General features: G+C 44.3%; 1 protein-coding gene across 2 annotated transcripts; it reads right to left on the minus strand.

The window, feature by feature from the left end:
• Positions 1-676: 676 nt before the first annotated feature.
• Positions 677-15,707, minus strand: SDSL (serine dehydratase like). Of its 2 annotated transcripts, none has more exons than XM_070763088.1 (8): positions 15,582-15,707; positions 13,523-13,712; positions 13,124-13,163; positions 9,749-9,888; positions 6,734-6,822; positions 5,116-5,346; positions 4,169-4,293; positions 677-2,895 (listed from the first exon to the last, which is right to left on the minus strand). In XM_070763088.1, exons 2-8 carry the CDS (start codon positions 13,691-13,693, stop codon positions 2,702-2,704), a joined length of 990 nt encoding a protein of 329 aa, XP_070619189.1. In that variant the 5' UTR covers positions 13,694-13,712; positions 15,582-15,707; the 3' UTR covers positions 677-2,701. The 2 variants fall into 2 exon arrangements, with proteins under 2 accessions (XP_070619189.1, XP_070619190.1); XM_070763089.1 differs by having other exon boundaries at positions 13,523-13,728.
• Positions 15,708-19,579: the final 3,872 nt, after the last annotated feature.

Here is a 19,579-nt window from a genome sequence, read left to right on the forward strand (position 1 = left end):
CTTGTCCACTCTGGCCCACCCACTCACCCAAGATAGTGTCTTGGGTTCCGTTTTTAGCGTTTCTTTCCTATTTTTTAAAGAAAAAGGCATTTGAGAAGAAGACGCGCACGGAAACGCAGCCAAAACAAAATTGGAATTATGTTGGCTTTTGCTTTCTCTGGATTCGGACCCCAGAGGTGGGAATTATTATTTTTTAAAAGAGAGAATGGATTTTTCTTTTAAAATTAGGAGGCTGGGTTGATTGACAGAAAGGAGGGGAGAACTGGTTTTTTGTTTAAATTTTTATTTTTATTTTTTGCTGGTGACGCGGCGCCCCCTGGTGGTCGGTGTTTGGAACGACCCGCCGGATTTTTCTTTCAAAACAAAAAGAGACTTCCTTCGAGATGGATTTGGCGGAGGGTTGTTTTAGTTTACTCTTCGGTTGTATTTCTTTGTTAATATTATTCTAATATTATTCTTTATTTTGATTGGGGAGGGAAGACGACGGACCCCCGACCTCACCACCACTCCCCACTAACAGCAAACATTTTTAAAAGAGAGAGAGAAAAGAAAATAATTGGAAGACGGTTAAGGACTTTTGCACCAAACTTTGCTGGAAGGCTCTTTGAGGATGTATTATAATAGGGTTTTTTTGCTCCTAGTTTCTTTATTTTGTATAAAGAAGAAACAAATAAAGTATGTTTTTGTGTTTATTGGATTAATTATTACATCAAGAATCTCAAAATAAACCAAGGAAAGTGTGCTAAATTGGTATGAAAAGTGACAAAATGGCCACATGTAAATAATCACTTTAAAAAATTACATTTGTTGAGGCTAATTATTACTCTGAAAAAAGAAATGTCCAGACTATATTCCAGAAGAAATGGAATCCAATCTTCAAACATAGTCAACATGGTAGGGAAAGCGAGTAGAATGCTTGACGGCATAGCTAGAGGTATCACAAGCAGGAAGAGGGAGATTGTGATCCCGCTGTATAGAGCGCTAATGAGACCCCATTTGGAACACTGTGTTCAGTTCTGGAGACCTCACCTAAAAAAAGATATGGATCAAATTGAACGGGTCCAAAGACGGGCTACTAAAGTGGTGGAAGGTCTTCAGTATAAAACTCTATGAGGAAAGGCTCAATGAACTCAACCTGCATAGTCTGGACTCTGGAGGACAGGAGGGAAAGGGGGGACACGATCAAAACATTTAAATACGTTAAAGGGTTAAATAAGGATCAGGAGGGAAGTGTTTTTAATAGGAAAGTGAACACAAGAACAAGGGGGCACAATCTGAGGTTAGTTGGAGGAAAGATCAGAAGCAACGTGAGAAAATATCTTTTGACCGAAAGAGGAGTAGATGCTTGGAACAAACTTCCAGCAGATGTGGTTGGTCAATCCACAGCAACTGAATTGAAACATGCCTGGGATAAACATAGATCCATCCTAAGTTAAAATACAGGAAATGGTATAAGGGCAGACTAGATGGACCAGGAGGTTTTTTTCTGCCGTCAGTCTTCTATGTTTCTAACTTCCTCTTTGCTTTTTAATGTTGTCTCCGTGGGAGCGTTCTTCGGCAGTCTTATTTAAATTTTGATTTACGATTCTTTCCATTTCTTTAAATAACTGCTCTGCCTCCCCCTCCTCTCTCCCCGGGCAAACTCCTGCATTGTTTGCGTACAGTTATTATTTAGCCCCATCAATATTTATCCACAGTTCGCATTGTTTTGACGGCAATCCCGCGCTGCAATTAGCGAGTGCGCCGTCTTAGGTTCACTTATTTGGCTACTGTCTGCCTGCATTATTGTCATAATTATTTTTAATTATGACGGTTTCTCTCCCGGCGCTGCCAAGGCTTTTGGCTGGGGGCCTCAAAGACAACGGCTCGGATGGAGGGGCTCAGAACAACAAGGGGAGATTGGGACCAAACAGGGAAGTGTCTTGTTTAAATTGGGGCTGCGTTAGATTGCAGATTACAAAGTAAACAGAGTTGGGAGGGATCTTGGAGGTCATCTAGTCCAACCCCACCTCCCCAAGCAGACCCTACACCATTTCAGAACAATGGTAGTTCAGTCCCAAAATGGCTCTGATTAAATACAGTGGTACCTCTACTTACAAATTTAATTCGTTCCGTGACTGGGTTCTTAAGAAGAGAAGTTTGTAAGAAGAAGCGATTTTCCCCATAGGAATCAATGTAAAAGCAAATAATGTGTGTGATTGGGGAAACCACAGGGAGGGTGGAGGCCCTGTTTCCTCCCAGGAGATTCCTAGAGAGGCCTCATGGAGGCTTTCCCCCTCCTTTTCTGGCCCTGTTTCCTCCCAGGAGATTCTTAGAGAGGCCCCACGGAGGCTTCTCCCTGCCTTCTCTGTCCCTTTTTCCTCCCAGGAGATTCTTAGAGAGGCCCCACAGAGGCTTCTCCCCACCTTTTATGGCCCTGTTTCCTCCCAGGAGATTCCTAGAGAGGCCCCACAGAGGCTTCTCCCTGCCCTTTCCAGCCTTGTTTCATCCCAGGAGATTCCTCGAGAGGCTCCACAGAGGCTTCTCCCTGCCTTTTCCGATTACAGTTTCGGAGGCTCGGGTTTGTAAGTGGAGAAAAGGCCAAAAAATCTTGAACACTCGGTTCTTTTCTAGAAAAGTTCATAAGTAGAGTATAGTAGAGGTACCACTGTATCTAACTAGAGGGAGGAGTGGGGTATCGTGCATCTGGAAACAGGTAACTTCATTTCATGCCCAGGTGTTTCTTCATAGCCTGGAGATCCTGCAGGCTGATCCCACTCCCACCGCAAACGATGATAACGATGGAATCCAGAGTCTTGCTTAGTCTTCCTTCTTCCTGCAGCTTCTGTAGGTCTCCCGAATAAAAGAGACCCAGCGAGGCACCACAAGCTGGCTCTACCAAGATCCGTTCATCCTCTGAGAAACACACGAAAAGCAAAAATCCCTCAATACAATTATATAATTATATCTGTCTGTCTGTCTGTCTGTCTGTCTGTCTGTCTATCTCTCTATATATCTATCATTGTCTGTCTGTCTGTCTGTCTGTCTGTCTGTCTGTCTGTCTGTCTGTCTGTCTGTCTATCTATCTATCTATCTATCATCTGTGTCTGTCTGTCTGTCTGTCTGTCTGTCTGTCTATCTGTCTATCTGTCTATCATCTATCTATCTATCTATCTATCTATCATCTGTCTGTGTCTGTCTGTCTGTCTGCCTGTCTATCTATCTATCATCTTTCTGTGTCTGTCTGACTGTCTGTCTGTCTATCTATCTATCTATCTACCTACTTACCTACCTATCATTGTCTGTCTGTCTGTCTATCATCTGTCTCTGTCCTATCTATCTATCTATCTATCTATCTATCTATCTATCTATCTATCTATCTATCTATCTATCTACCTATCTATCTATCTATCTATCCTTTCTATCTATCTATCCTTTCTATCTATCTATCTGTCTATCTATCATCTGTCTGTGTCTGTCTGTCTGTCTGTCTGTCTGTCTATCTATCATCTGTCTGTGTCTGTCTGTCTGTCTGTCTGTCTGTCTATCTATCTATCTATCTATCTATCATTGTCTGTCTGTCTGTCTGTCTGTCTATCATCTGTCTCTGTCCTATCTATCTATCTATCTATCTATCTATCTATCTATCTATCTATCCTTTCTATCTATCTATTCTTTCTTTCTATCTATCTATCTATCTATCTATCTATCATCTGTCTGTGTCTGTCTGTCTGTCTGTCTGTCTGTCTGTCTGTCTATCTATCATCTGTCTGTGTCTGTCTGTCTGTCTGTCTGTCTATCTATCTATCATTGTCTGTCTGTCTGTCTGTCTGTCTATCTATCTATCTATCTATCTATCTATCTATCTATCTATCTACCTATCATTGTCTGTCTGTCTGTCTGTCTATCATCTGTCTCTGTCTCTGTCCTATCTATCTATCTATCTATCTATCTATCTATCTATCTATCTATCTATCTATCTATCTATCTATCTATCTATACACACACACACACATATATACAGCATATCCGCTCCGAGTCCTCGGAGAGGGGCCGCATACAAATCTAATAAATAAATAAATACACACACACACACACACACACATATACATGCATACATACACATATACACCATCATAGATTCGCCATCACTGCGCCGAGTCTCTCAGAGTCAACCTCCCAAACTCACCCAGGAATTGCTCTACGGCTTTCACCGCTTCCACATCCTCCAGAACATGAGAGACGATTGGACTTTCCGTGGTACAATCTAAGGCCCTCTGAGCCACCGTCTTCGCCCCAAGACACTTGGCCACACTGCAGAATGAGAAGTGGGGGATTAAAAAAAAAGGCAGGTGTAGAAAAGATCAACCCAAAAGGTTGGGGATGGAAGGGTAGAATTCCCCCCCATGCCTTTTCAAGCATGTATTTCGCTATTGTTTCCCGTCTTGCGTCACAATTCAAGCTTGCAATTTGGAATGGCAATAGCCCTTAGACTTATATACCGCTTCGTAGAGCTTTTGCAGCCCCCTCTAAGCGGTTGACAGAATCAGCCTCTTGTCCCCCAACAATCTGGGTCCTCATTTGACCCACCTCAGAAGGATGGAAGGCTGAGTCGACCTTGTGACGGTCAGGATTAAATGAGCAGTGATAAGGAAGGAAGGGAGGGAGGGAGGAAGGGAGAGAGGGAGGGAGGGAGACCACTAGCCCTTAGACCTATATACCATTTCACAGGGTTCTCTAAGCAGTTTACAGAGTCAGCCTCTTGCCCCAACTATCTTGGGCAAGAAAAAAGGAGGGAGGGAGGGAGGGAAGGGAGGAAGGACAATGAGTGGGAAGGAAGGAAGGAATGAAAGGAGGGAGGGTGGGAGGGAGGGAGGGAGGGACAAGGGGAGGGAAGGAAGGAAGAATGGAAGGAAGGATTGTTCTACCACCTTGCAATGAAGTTCAGCTCCAGAGCAAAACATACCTGGTGATATAAAAGAGATGGCAGGATGGAAGTTTAGGAAGGAAAATTGGAAGGAAGGAAGGAAGGAAGGAAGGAAGGAAGGAAGGAAGGAAGGAAGGAAGGAAGGAAGGAAGGAAGGAAGGATTCTTCTACCACCTTGCAATGAAGTTCAGCTCCAGACCAAAACATACCTGGTGATATCGGGCAAAGTGACCAGATGACCCGCCTGGATGGCTGCATTCAAACTTTCAGCTCCTCTGGTCTCCACAGCAATGATGGGGACGTCCGACCAGCCCACTTCCTGCAAACCAGAGACCACTCCAGCCAGGAGACCACCGCCTCCAACCGAGAGCACAATAGCTCCAGGTCTGGTGGTCCCCAGAGACCTCTTCAGCTCGTGGACAATGCTGTTGTGGCCTTTCCTGCAAGGGGAATAAAATCCCAAGTCCTTGAAGGAACTCCCCATATTTTACCACATTTGTGGCAAAAAGCGTGCTGCAGGCCAGGGGTCTCGAACATTGGCAACTTTAAGCCTGGTGGACTTCAACTCCCAGAATTCCACAGCCAGCAGACCTCAATTCCCAGAATTCCACAGACAGCAGACTTCAACTCCCAGAATTCCACAACCAGCAGTCCTCAATTCCCAGAATTCCAGTCAGCAGACTTCAACCCCCAGAATTCCACAGCCAGAGGACTTCAACTCCCAGAATTCCACAGTCAGCAGACTTCAACTCCCAGAATTCCACAGCCAACGGACTTCATCTCCCAGAATTCCACAGTCAGCAGACTTCAACTCCCAGAATTCCACAGCCAGCGGATTTCAACTCCCAGAATTCCACAGCCAGCAGACTTCAACTCCCAGAATTCCACAGGCAGCGGACTTCAACCCCCAGAATTCCACAGCCAGCAGACTTCAACTCCCAGAATTCCACAGCCAGCGGACTTCAACTCCCGGAATTCCACAGCCAGCAGACTTCAACTCCCAGAATTCCACAGCCAGCAGACTTCAACTCCCAGAATTTCAAAACCAGCGGACTTCAAGTCCCAGAATTCCACAACCAGCGGACTTCAACTCCCAGAATTCCACAGCCAGTGGATTTCAACTCCCAGAATTCCATAGCCAGCGGATTTCAACTCCCAGAATTCCACAGCCAGCAGACTTCAACTCCCAGAATTCCACAGCCAGTGGATTTCAATTCCCAGAATTCCACAGTCAGTGAATTTCAATTCCCAGAATTCCACAGCCAGCAGACTTCAACTCCCAGAATTCCACAGCCAGTGGATTTCAACTCCCAGAATTTCACAACCAGCGGACCTCAACTCCCAGAATTCCACAGCCAGTGGATTTCAATTCCCAGAATTCCACAGCCAGCAGACTTCAACTCCCAGAATTCCACAGCCAGTGGATTTCAATTCCCAGAATTCTACAGCAAGCGGACTTCAACTCCCAGAATTCCACAGGCAGTGGACTTAAATTTATTTATTTATGTATTTATTCGATTCCACCCCCCACATTGAAAAAAATTGAATTCTGGGACTTCAACTCGTAGAATTCCAGCTGGCTGTAGAATTCTGGGAGTTGAAGTCCACCAGGCTTAAAATTGCCAAGGTTGGAGGGGGGTCACATGATCCCAGGGTCACATGATCTCCTTTTACGGCTCGTCCCAGGGGCCCCTTAACAAATGTCTCGTTGAGCCACAGAAATGTTGGGCTCAATTGTGGTCGCAAGTCGAGGACCACCTGCACTCCTTCCTCCTCCGAAAGAGAAGGGTGATTCGGGAATGGCCACCTTGGCATAGGGATTCTTACCATACTAGTGGGTGATCGAAAGGATGGATATTGACCCAACCATCAGCCTTGGCTAGTGCCATCGCTCGATCGTTGGCATCGTCCCAGACCTGCCAAGATTAGAAACATAGAAGATTGACGGCAGAAAAAGACCTCCTGGTCCATCTCGTCTGCCCTTATACTATTTCCTGTATTTTATCTTAGGATGGATATATGTTTATCCCAGGCATGTTTACATTCAGTTCCTGTGGATTGACCAACCACGTCTGCTGGAAGTTTGTACCAAGCATCTACTACTCTTTCAGTCAAATAATATTTTTTCACGTTGCTTCGGATCTTTCCCCCAACTAACCTCAGATGGTGCCCCCTTGTTCTTTGTGTTCACTTTCCTATTAAAAAACACACTTCCCTCCTGAACCTTATTTAACCCTTCAACATATTTAAATGTTTCGATCATGTCCCCCACCCTTTCCCTTCTGTCCTCCAGACTATACAGATGGACTTCATGAAGTCTTTCCTGATAAGTTTTATGCTTAAGACCTTCCACCATTTTTGTAGCCCATCTTTGGACCCATTCAATTTAGAAACATAGAAGACTGACGGCAGAAAAAGACCTCATGATTCATCTAGTCTGACCTTATACTATTTTTGTATTTTATCTTAGGATGGGTATATGTTTATCCCAGGCATGTTTAAATTCAGTTACTGTGGCTTTACCAACCACGTCTGCTGGAAGTTTGTTCCAAGCATCTACTACTCTTTCAGTAAAGTAATATTTTTTCACGTTGCTTCGGATCTTTCCCCCAATTCAGCTCAGATTGTGCCCCCTTGTTCTTGGGTTCACTTTCCTATTAAAAACACTTCTCTCCTGAACCTTATTTAACCCTTTAACATATTTAAATGTTTCGATCATGTCCCCCACCTTTCCCTTCTGTCCTCCAGACTCTACAGGTTGAGTTCATGAAGTCTTTCCTGATAAGATTTATGCTTAAGATCTTCCATTTGCTGCAACCCATTACTGATGTGGCAGTTGACTGTGCATGCATGGGGTGAGAGCATTGCATTATGGGTGTGGGCGCGCCCATGCGCTCTTTTGGTTCTTCATCACTGACATATAAATTCATACAGTGGTACCTCTACCTAAGAACGCCTCTACTTAAGAACTTTTCTAGATAGGTGTTCAAGATGTTTTTGCCTCTACTTAAGAACCATTTTCTACTTAAGAACCTGAGCCCGGAAAAATTTCCCAGAAAATTTGAGAGCGGCACGAAGGCCCAGCCAGTTTCCTGCCATTTGCCCTTTAATCCTGGCCATCTCGGGCTTTTCTGGGCTGCCAGAGGAGCCTTTCGGTGGCACTTAAGGAGGCTTTGGCAGTGCAGAGCAAACAAAGCATTTTCCTTTCTATGGGCACTTGGAGAGGGAATAAACCTCTGCCAGCACCCAGAGAAAAGAAACGCTCCCTTCGCTCTGGGCAGCAACTGTCCTCCTCCTCTTCTTCCTCCTCCTCCTCCCACCCAAATTCCAAGCTTTTATTTCTTTCCTAATGGGTTTGCTTTTACATTGATTCCTATGGGAAAAATTGCTTTGCTTACAAACTTTTCTACTTAAGAACCTCTACTTCTTAAGTAGAGGTACCACTGTATTTGTAAACACTGCCATCTACCGGTTGTTGTTGCAGAAAAATACTTCCCAACAATGAATGCCAAGCCTTACCAGGAGGACCAGAAAGAGAACATGATCAGATAAGCTACCGTATTTTTCGGAGTATAAGATGCACCTTAGTTTTTGGGGCGGAAAATAGGGGTGTGTGGAAATCTGCCTACCAGATAGTCATCTGGCTAGCATCCTTAGTCCGGTCAGATTCAGCACATTATTTTATCCCCTGGTTAGGGCTTCACAAAAACCTTATTCGGAGAGAGTAACAATGAAAGAGCTTGCAAGCCAGTAAGAGCTGGGAACATCATTAGCACCTGGAAAGAAACATTCAGAGCAAGTAGAGCAATGGAAAAAACCCTGCAAAGACTTAGGGCTTGGGAAACATTCTTTGCAGAGAGTAACAATGAAAGAGCCTGCAAGCTGCTAAAAGCTGGGAACATCATTAGCACCTGGTTAGGGCTGGAAAGAAGCTTACTCAGAGCAAGTTAGAGTAATGAAATAAACCCTGCAAAGACTTAGGGCTTGGAAAACATTCTTCTCAGAGAGAAACAATGGAAGAGCCTCAAGGTAAGAGCTGGGAAGACCGTTAGTAGCTAGTTAGGGTTGGTAAAAAAAACACTACATTCAGAATATAAGATGAATCTGAATTTTCAGCCTCTTTTAGGGTGCGTCTTATACTCCAAAAATACGGTAATTGTACATTACTGTACTAGCGGGTGGTAAAAGTTTTCCCTGTCGGTTGTGTCCAATTCAATGGCATAGTTTATTTATTTATTTACTTACTTACTTACTTACTTACTTACTTACTTACTTACTTATTTGTCTGATACACAAATACATAGGAAGAAAATAGACATGAAGTAATATATATAAGGATAAAAGTGAAAATAGAGGAGAAGATATATGAAAGGAAGAAAATATATATCATATATGAGATAAAGGAAAGACAATTGGACAGGGGACGAAAGGCACTCTAGTGCACTTATGTACGCCCCTTACTGGCCTCTTAGGAACCTGGAGAGGTCAGTCGTGGAGAGTCTAAGGGAGAAGTGTTGGGGGTTAGGGGTTGACACTATTGAGTCCGGTAATGAGTTCCATGCTTCGACAACTCGATCGTTAAACTCGTATTTTTTACAGTCAAGTTTGAAGCGGTTCATATTAAGTTTGAATCTGTTGCTTGCTCTTGTGTTGTTGTGGTTGAAGCTGAAGTAGTCATTGACCGGTAGGACGTTGCAGCATATGATCTTGTGGTCAATACTTAAATCGTGTTTTAGGTGCCGTAGTTCTAGGCTTTCTAGGCTAGTGCTCAACTCCGTTTCTTAGCCGAGGAAGCCAAAACTATTCCTTCATCCTGGAACATTTTAATTTCTCCATTGTTACCTTTCCAAAGATTTCCACGTTTGCTCCGTACTGCTTGAGCCTTTTTATCGTCAACTCTGTGGCGCTACGGGGTACGACAATTGTCGCCGGCATCCTCAGTTCCCTGGCTGCATAGGCTGCCGCCAAACCAGCATTTCCACCTAGGAGGAGGAGGAAGAGAGAAAATTGCTTTCTATGGGAATCTTAAAGGGACTTTTAACAAGAGGCAGCTGGACTTGCTTTGTTTTTTCCTTGAAGAGGTTTCACATCCCATCTAAGAAGCTTCTTCAGTTCTTGGTGAATGGTGGAGAAGCAAGGGATGGAAGGATTTACAGGTAACCCTCGAGTGACAACAAGTAGGATGCAAGTAGGATGCTTGGCTGCATAGCTAGAGGTATAACAAGCAGGAAGAGGGAGATTATGATCCCGCTATACAGAGCGCTGGTGAGACCCCATTTGGAATACTGTGTTCAGTTCTGGAGACCTCACCTACAAAAAGATATTGACAACATTGAACGGGTCCAAAGACGGGCTACAAGAATGGTGGAAGGTGTTAAGCATAAAACTTACCAGGAAAGACTTCATGAACTCAATCTGTATAGTCTGGAGGACAGAAGGAAAAGGGGGGACATGATCGAAACATTTAAATATGTTAAAGGGTTAAATAAGGTCCAGGAGGGAAGTGTTTTTAATAGGAAAGTGAACACAAGAACAAGGGGCCACCATTTGAAGTTAGTTGGGGGAAAGATCAAAAGCAACGTGAGAAAATATTATTTTACTGAAAGAGTAGTAGATGCTTGGAACAAACTTCCAGCAGACGTGGTTGGTCAATCCACAGTCACTGAATTGAAACATGCCTGGGATAAACATATATCCATCCTAAGATAAAATGCAGAAAATAATATAAGGGCAGACTAGATGGACCAGGAGGTCTTTTTCTGCCGTCAGACTTCTATGTTTCTATGTTCCTATGTAATTTATTTAGCGACAATTCAAAGCAGGGATGGCTTCCATTAGTGAGCCGCTACCAGAAAGGTTGGCTTCCGTGCATACACAGGAAGTAAAATCTCATGCGAGGACGTTCACATGCGAGTAATTTTGGCGATTTGGGGACTTTTGTTCCTTTTGCGCATGCATGGAAACAAAAAGAAAATCACCAAAAATTCTCACGTGCAAGTAGAGTGGTACCTCTACCTAAGAACGCCTCTACTTATGAAGTTTTCTAGATAAGAACCGAGTGTTCAAGATTTTTTGGCCTCTTCTCAAGAACCATTTCCCGCTTACAAACCCGAGCCTCCGAAAATGTAACCGGAAGAGGCAGAGAGAAGCCTCCGTGGGGCCTCTCTAGGAATCTCCTGGGAGGAAACAGAGCTGGAAAAGGCAGGGAGAAGCCTCCGTGGGGCCTCTCTAGGAATCTCCTGGGAGGAAACAGAGCTGGAAAAGGCATGGAGAAGCCTCCGTGGGGCCTCTCTAGGAATCTCCTGGGAGGAAACAGAGCTGGAAAAGGCATGGAGAAGCCTCCGTGGGGCCTCTCTAGGAATCTTCTGGGAGGAAACAGAGCTGGAAAAGGCATGGAGAAGCCTCCGTGGGGCTTCTCTAGGAATCTCCTGGTTGGAAACAGAGCTGCAAAAGGCATGGAGAAGCCTGCGTGGGGCCTCTCTAGGAATCTCCTGGGAAGAAACAGAGCTGGAAAAGGCATGGAGAAGCCTCCGTGGGGCCTCTCTAGGAATCTCCTGGGAGGAAACAGGGCCTCCACCCTCCCTATGGTTTCCCCAATCGCACGCCTTATTTGCTTTTACATTGATTCCTATGGGAAAAAATGTTTCTTCTTACAAACTTTTCTACTTAAGAACCTGGTCACGGAAGGAATTAAGTTTGTGAACTGAGGCACCCCTCTATGCCCTTGTGAGATTTCAGTGCATTTTTGCTTTCGGCGCATGCCAGGAAACTGTGCACTCTGGGATGAGCGAGTGTGCGTGCCAGAGAACCAAAACTGAGCGCACAGTGTGCCAGTCACAGCGGTAATAGCAATCTGCCCCTGTCGTCAGGGTCACCTGAATCCGCGTGCAAACGGGCGTGGACCCTTCTTGGACCTGCTGAAAGGACAGTGTTGTGAACCGGAGACGGGAGGTGTCATATCCCTCCCCCTCTGTTGAGAGAGAGCTGTTTCGTTGTCACACATCTGGCCTCTTTCACCCTTCTCCTCTCTGTCCAGAAAGTGGACTTTGCTGTCTTCAAAAGAGTTGACCTTTGTCTTTTTCCAAATGCAGATGGACTGCTGACCCTGGTCCTGGAGGGTTTGTTCTCCTATGGTGTGCCATTCAAATGTGAAGTGGTTGTTTTGTTTCTCCAGTTTATACATATATTCCTCAATCTCTCTTTCTCCCCCCCCTTCTAATCTGTCGCTCTCCTAATCTCTCTCCCCCCCTCTCTCTCTATCTTTCTATCTATCTCCTCTAATCTCTCTCTCTCTCTCTCTCTCTCTATCTATCATCTATCTATCTATCATCTATCTATCTTTCTATCTATCTCCTCTATTCTCTCTCTCCTCTAATCTCTCTCTCTCTATTATCTATCTATCTATCAATCCATCCATCCATCCATCCATCTATCTATCTATCTATCTCCTCTAATCTCTCTCTCTCTCTCATCTTTATCTATCTATCTATCTATCTATCTATCTATCTATCTATCTATCTATCTATCATCTATCTCCTCTAGTCTCTCTCTTCTCTAATATCTATCTATCTATCTATCTATCATCTATCTATCTATCATCTATCTATCTCCTCTAATCTGTCTCTCCTCTAATCTCTCTCTCTCTATCTGTCTATCTATCTATCATCTATCTATCTTTCTTTCTATCTATCTATCTATCTATCTATCATCTATCTCCTCTAGTCTCTCTCTTCTCTAATCTCTATCTACCTACCTACCTACCTACCTACCTACCTATCTATCTATCTATCTATCTATCTATCTATCTATCTATCTATCTATCTATCTCCTCTAATCTCTCTCTCTCTCTAGTATATACTCTGTTTTCCCCAGAATAAGACCTCCCCTGATAATAAACCCAACCAGGCTTTTGAGTGCATGGCAATAAGGCCAAGCGCTTATTTCACAGTTGTAAGTGTGAAAAATGGTCATAAGTGCTTTTTTTCCCCAGTAACTTTGAACAGTCACTAAGTGAACTGTTGTAAATAGAGGACCACCTGTTTGTGCAAGACAGAGAAGGTAAATTCATTACAGTCTCTTTCACCTTTAGAGAAACAAACCTACACATTTTACAATAATCATGGCTGCGAGGCATTGGGTCCCTGCCAGAAAGAGGTCAGGGCTACCCAGGGGTTCCAGATGTTGCAGAAAGACCAAGGAAAGAGAGCAACTGTTTACCTGAGGAGCAGACCAGATGTCGACAGCCCTTCTTAGCCATCTGAAATTTTTAAAAAAGAAAAATGTTTGTTTTCCTTTAGCGTTTCCATTTGTCCTTGGGGGAAAAAATGATTGCTAAATTAGAAATGATATATTTATAAAATGAAAGGAATGGTGTAATGTTTAAGCACAGAAAGAAGATAATATAATTTAAATTCTTAATAATAACCTTTTTTCCCCTCTGTATTGCTATTGTTATAATTAGATCGTAGTAGTAAAAAATGTTTGAATCTCACCACTGGTGCCTCTGCAAACAGTTTGCAACTATGCAAATCTCCCAGGTGACAAACAAGTTGTGACCAGAGCCCAGGACATTCCCTGTTGCCCATAAAACATACCTGCCCTGCTTCAGCCACTCACCTGTTGGCAAAAATAGCCGATGCCTCGGATTTTGAAGGAACCGCTTGGCTGGACGTTCTCCAACTTCATGTAGACTTGGGTTCCAGCCCTTTGGGACAAAGCGACACTTTCCAGCAAAGGCGTCTTGATGTGGAAGGGTCTTTCGAGACCCCCGTCAGGCAGCGTCTCCATTTGGGGTAACCGAGTCTCCCTAAGACATATTAACTCTATGAAAAAGAAATCTCGGAGATCAGGCCAAAGTTTCATCCAAGGCTCTGCATTCTTTTGGAGGAATGCTTAATTAACTCTTGCTCTTCTTTTTCTATCATCTGCTTCTAAGGTTGTGGACAAGAATACACCATATTGTGTACAATGTATCGTATGATTATGTATTGTGTTTTGTTCCTTTGCTATTGGTATATTTACATTTTTGATTTCCTCCTTTCGATGGAAGGGAGGGAGGGAGAAAAGAAAGAAAGGAAGAAAAAAGGAAGGAAGGAAGAAAAGGAAGGAAGGAGGGAGGGAGGGAGGAAAAAGAGAAGGAGGGAGGGAAGGGAGGAAGGAATGAAGGGGAGTGAGTAAAAACGGAAGGTAGGAAAGAAGGAAAGGAGGGAAGGAGGAAGAAAGGGAATGAGGGAGGGAAGAAAGAAAGAGAGAGAGAAAGAAAGAAAGGAGGAAGAGAGGGGGAGGAAGAAATGGAAGGAAGGAGGGAAAGGAGGAAGGAATGAAGGGGAGTGACTGAATAAAAAAGGAAGGTAGGAAAGAACGAAAGGAGGGAGGGAGGAAGAAAGGGAAAGAGGGAGGGAGGAAAGAAAGAAAGAAAGAAAGAAAGGAGGAAGGGAGGGAGGGAGAGAGGAAGAAAGGGAAGGAGGGAGGGAAGGGAGGAAGGAATGAAGTGGAGTGAGGGAGTAAAAAAGGAAGGGAGGAAAGAAAGAAGGAAAGGAGGGAGGGAGGAAGAAAGGGAAGTAGGGAGAAAAGAAAGAAAGAAAGAAAGAAAGGAGGAAGGGAGGGAGAGAGGAAGAAAGGAAAGGAGGGAGGGAGAAAAGAAAGAAAGAAAGAAAGGAGAAAGGGAGGGTGGGAGAGAGGAAGAAATGGAAGGAGGGAGGGAAGGGAGGAAGGAATGAAGGGGAGTGACTGAATAAAAAAGGAAGGTAGGAAAGAACGAAAGGAGGGAGGGAGGAAGAAAGGGAAAGAGGGAGGGAGGAAAGAAAGAAAGAAAGAAAGAAAGGAGGAAGGGAGGGAGGGAGAGAGGAAGAAAGGGAAGGAGGGAGGGAAGGGAGGAAGGAATGAAGTGGAGTGAGGGAGTAAAAAAGGAAGGGAGGAAAGAAAGAAGGAAAGGAGGGAGGGAGGAAGAAAGGGAAGTAGGGAGAAAAGAAAGAAAGAAAGAAAGAAAGGAGGAAGGGAGGGAGAGAGGAAGAAAGGAAAGGAGGGAGGGAGAAAAGAAAGAAAGAAAGAAAGGAGAAAGGGAGGGTGGGAGAGAGGAAGAAAGGGAAGGAGGGAGGGAAGGGAGGAAGGAATGAAGGGGAGTGAGTGAGTAAAAAAAGGAAGGAAGGAAAGAAGGAAAAGAGGGAGGAAAAAAAGAAAAAAAGAAAGGAGAGATGGAAGGAAGGGAAGAAAGAAGGAGGACAAGGAAGATGTCCAAATCCATTCTAGTTCCCCCGAAAGGAAGCACAGATCTCAGAAAAGCAATTATCCCTGCTTAGAATTTTTCACCCAGCTTTGGGAATGATAAAACTCAAATCTGCATTCGGGTCACAATTTTCTGATTCTTTTAAAGTGATGCATTCAAACCCATTTTCCTAATTTTTTTTTTGGGGGGGGGGGTGTTCTTAAAAAAACTAGGTCTCTAAACAAACAGCCCTTTACCGGCTCCACCTGGAAATACAAGGAGGAAAAATATAAGGACCTTGAGGGGGGGAGGGAAGGAGGAAGGAGACGTGGGGGAAAGCCCCCCCTCCCCACAAACCAAGAAAATCAAACTCCAGCTCAGGAGAGTTGTTTGTCTCCCTACTCCAAACCTTCCCATCATCCACTCCCCAAGACGCTCGCTGGGTTTCGGAACTTTCTCAAGAAACTTTACCTTCTACCTTCAAGCTGAGTTGTTTTGTCTCTTCTACTCCGAACGGGTGAGCAAAGTTTAGAAATGGAGGAGGGAGTCGGAAAAATGCCAAGGAATGACGCGGGGAGGCTTTGTGTGTGTGTATGTGTGTGTATGTGTGTTTGTGGTGTGCTGCGGTGTGTGAAAAGGAAGGAAAGGATTGTGAAATTCCATCCATCGCCTTTGGGGATGCCTTTGAGAACTGCCAAGTCTTTAATCTTCCGTTGATATGATATGTTGCCTTCTCAAGGGAAAGAACAAAGGGGAGGGCAGTTAATTTAACACACTTTTTATTATTTTCTCTCTTCGGTAATTTCGCCACCCCCCCCCCAAAAAAAAAAAGAAAGGGGAGTTTTGAGTTGGAGACTTTGGCCTGCCACAATAGAAACATAGAAACATAGAAGATTGACGGCAGAAAAAGACCTCCTGGTCCATCCAGTCTACCCTTATACTATTTCCTGTACTTTATCTTAGGATGGATATATATGCTTATCCCAGGCATGTTTCAATTCAGTGACTGTGGATTGACCAACCACGTCTGCTGGAAGTTTGTTCCAAGCATCTACTACTCTTTTGGTCAAATAATATTTTCTCACGTTGCTTCTGATCTTTCCCCCAACAAACCTCAGATTGTGTCCACTTGTTCTTGGGTTCACTTTCCCATTAAAAACACTTCCCTCCTGAACTTTCTTTAAACCTTTAACATATTTAAATGTTTCAATTATGTCCCCCCTTTCCCTTCTGTCCTCCAGACTAGACAGATTGAGTTCATTGAGTCTTTTCCTAGTAAGTTTTAAGCTTAAGACCTTCCACCATTTTTGTAGCCCGTCTTTGGACCCGTTCAATTTTGTCAATACTAATGCTAATTTATGTAGTCTTACGAGTCTTCGGAGAGGGGCGGCATACAAATCTAATAAACTATAACTATAAACTAAACTATTTATTATTAGATTTGTATGCTGCCCCTCTCTGAAGACCCGGAGCAGCTCACAATATGCAATATACAGAGTACAAATCCAATATTGAAAACAGTATTTAAAGCCCTTATAATAAAAAACAATCATACAACCCATATAAACCATACATAAATCGTAATAGCTGAGAGGTATAATACTAATACTAATACCAATGCCAATACCAATACCAACACTAATACTAATACTAATATGGAAACCTTTGGGGGAAATGACTTGCCATTTTTAACTCTTTTTAAAAAAAAGAGGATTATCCTGGAATAGTTAAGATTTTGTCCTGGTAATATGAACAAGAAATCTGGGCTTTCTGGATGGATAATAGAGCCAAGGAGTTGCAAGGACTTTGTAGCTTTCTTATCTCTTCAACACTTGCCCGTTGCTCTGTTGTTGTCACATCTGTTGTGGATGTCACAATTGTTGGAACTTGACCCTTCACCTATTCGTACTCAGAAGGAGAAAAAATTCTGGAATTCCTTTACCATCATGAGGATTTGACACGGAGATGACGGTCTTCAGGGTTTCTGGAATTGGGTCAACCATGTTCTTGGAGGTTCTTTAGATACTGGTGAAAATCTTCCCGCCCCCTTAGATCTCTGTCGGGGGACAGTCCCACCTATAGAATCCAACCTAATGTGATTGGCTAAAAGGTGGGTAATCCAAGCTAACGTGATTGGTTCACCACTTCCTCTTTCAAGTGAAGGCCCGCAATGTAACACAGAGGTGAAGTTCAGCAGGTTTGGGAGAACCGGTAGCAGAACTTTTGAGTAGTTCGGAGAAACTGCAAATGCCGCCTCTAGCTGACCCCAGAATGGGGTGGGAATGGGATGGGATGGGAATTTTTGCAGTATCCGTCCCCTGGAGTGAGGAGGGAATGGGGATTTTGCAGTATCCTTCCCCGGGAATGAGGATTTTGCAGTATCCTTCCCCTGGAATGGGGAGGGAATGGGGATTTTGCAGTATCCTTCCCCTGCAGTGGGGAGGGAATGGGGATTTTGCAGTATCCTTCCCCTGGAGTGGGGAGGGAATGGGGATTTTGCAGTATCCTTCCCCTGAAGTGGGGAGGGAATGGGGATTTTGCAGTATCCTTCCCCTGGATGGGAGAATTGAGATTTTGCAGTATCCTTCCCCTGGAGTGGGGAGGGAATGGAGATTTTGCAATATCCTTCCCCTGGAGTGGGGAAGGAATGGAGATTTTGCAGTATCCTTCCCCTGGAGTGGGGAAGGAATGGAGATTTTGCAGTATCCTTCCCCTGGAGTGGGGAGGGAATGGGGATTTTGCAGTATCCTTCCCCTGGAGTGGGGAGGGAATGGAGATTTTGCAGTATCCTTCCCCTGGAGTGGGGAGGGAATGGAGATTTTGCAGTATCCTTCCCCTGGATGGGAGAATCGAGATTTTGCAGTATCCTTCCCCTGGAGTGGGGAGGGAATGGAGATTTTGCAGTATCCTTCCCCTGAGGTGGGGATGGAATGGAGATTTTGCAGTATCCTTCCCCTGGAGTGGGGAGGGAATGGAGATTTTGCAGTATCCTTCCCCTCGAGTGGGGAGGGAATGGGGATTTTGCAGTATCCTTCCCCTGGAGTGAGGGGGGAATGGGGATTTTGCAGTATCCTTCCCCTGCTATGCCCACCAAGCCAAAAGATTGCAAAATCAGCATGACTCTATACTACAACCAATGACCTCGGTTAGCGACAGAAATTTCGGTGTTTCTAATTTCCAATTGTGTTTCATAACTCAGTGGACTCCCTGTACTTAATATGCTAAAAGAGGAAGCTGTTTCAATGCACAAAATAAGCCTTATGAGCCCTGCACACACTCATACACACACACACACATTAAATAAGAAGGAGCTTGCTGCTAAAATGAAATTTGCAGGAAAGTATGTCAACAAGGCTGCTGGTAGATTGCGGCATTGGTGCAAACTCCAGCTTGGAGAGAATCAATACTTTATAATAAGTTCCTAGGCTGCCTGGTAGTGAAAATATGTTTTGAGTACTTATAGGGGAATAGAACTACAGCCCCAGCAAGGAGAGAAACCAATTATAATTTCCAACTGGCGAAAAATGAGATGAATTTGCAAAATGCCTTGCTCGGAACGATTAGCAAAAACGAGGTGAAATGATCGGAAGGAAACCAATTTGCAGGATGCAAATTATGGTTGGGTTTCAAGATTCATGGCTTTCCCAATTTGGGGGGTGGATAATTGGAGAGGGTCCGCTTCCCATGCTTGGCCCCAGAGATAAGGAGTAGTAGTGGCCTAGCCACAGGACCGATTGTTTTGAGACAGTATCCAAATCGCACCTAAGTAGTTCATCTTTAAAAGTTGGCTGACTGATGTTCTTGAGATGGTGCTTCTACTATAAACCCCTCCACAAGAAACCACCTGCATTTATGGGCTTTGGAGTCCAAGCTTCCAATTCGCAGGCCTCCCAGTTCCGTTGCAATGGGTCCAGATTTTTCATGCAAGCCCAGAAATCCTTAGTAACTGGAATACTTTTGAGTCGTATCACCTTTCCAGCATCAAGTTTCTCTCCTCTGCAAGGGAACACTTAAACAACACAATATAACTCCAACTCAATCAAACTTCTGTGAAATCAAATTGTCCTCTTGACTGGCACAGGAGTTCATGGCCACCATGACAGCCATGGACCTGACTCAAGTTGTTCAGGGTCCGACTCACGAGGGTGGGCACGCATCCGATATGATATTCCTCTCTGAGCAATTGAGTAATGGTCTGAGACTAAGGGGCTTAGAAGTGTTGCCTTTGTCATGGTCAGACCATTTCCTACTGCGGCTTAACTTCCTGGCTCCAATCCTTCCCCGCAGGGAGGCGGAACCGATTAAACTGTTCCGCCCCAGACGCCTGATGGATCCAGAAGGTTTTCAGAGGGCGCTTGGGGTTATTCCAGATACACTTGTCCACAGTTCGGCAGAGTTTCTTGCTGAGGCCTGGAACAAGGCTGCAGTAGGGGCTCTTGACCGGATTGCGCCGTTGCGACCTCTCCGCG

This window comes from Erythrolamprus reginae, chromosome 10 (assembly GCF_031021105.1).
Source record: "Erythrolamprus reginae isolate rEryReg1 chromosome 10, rEryReg1.hap1, whole genome shotgun sequence".
Lineage (NCBI taxonomy): Eukaryota > Metazoa > Chordata > Lepidosauria > Squamata > Dipsadidae > Erythrolamprus > Erythrolamprus reginae.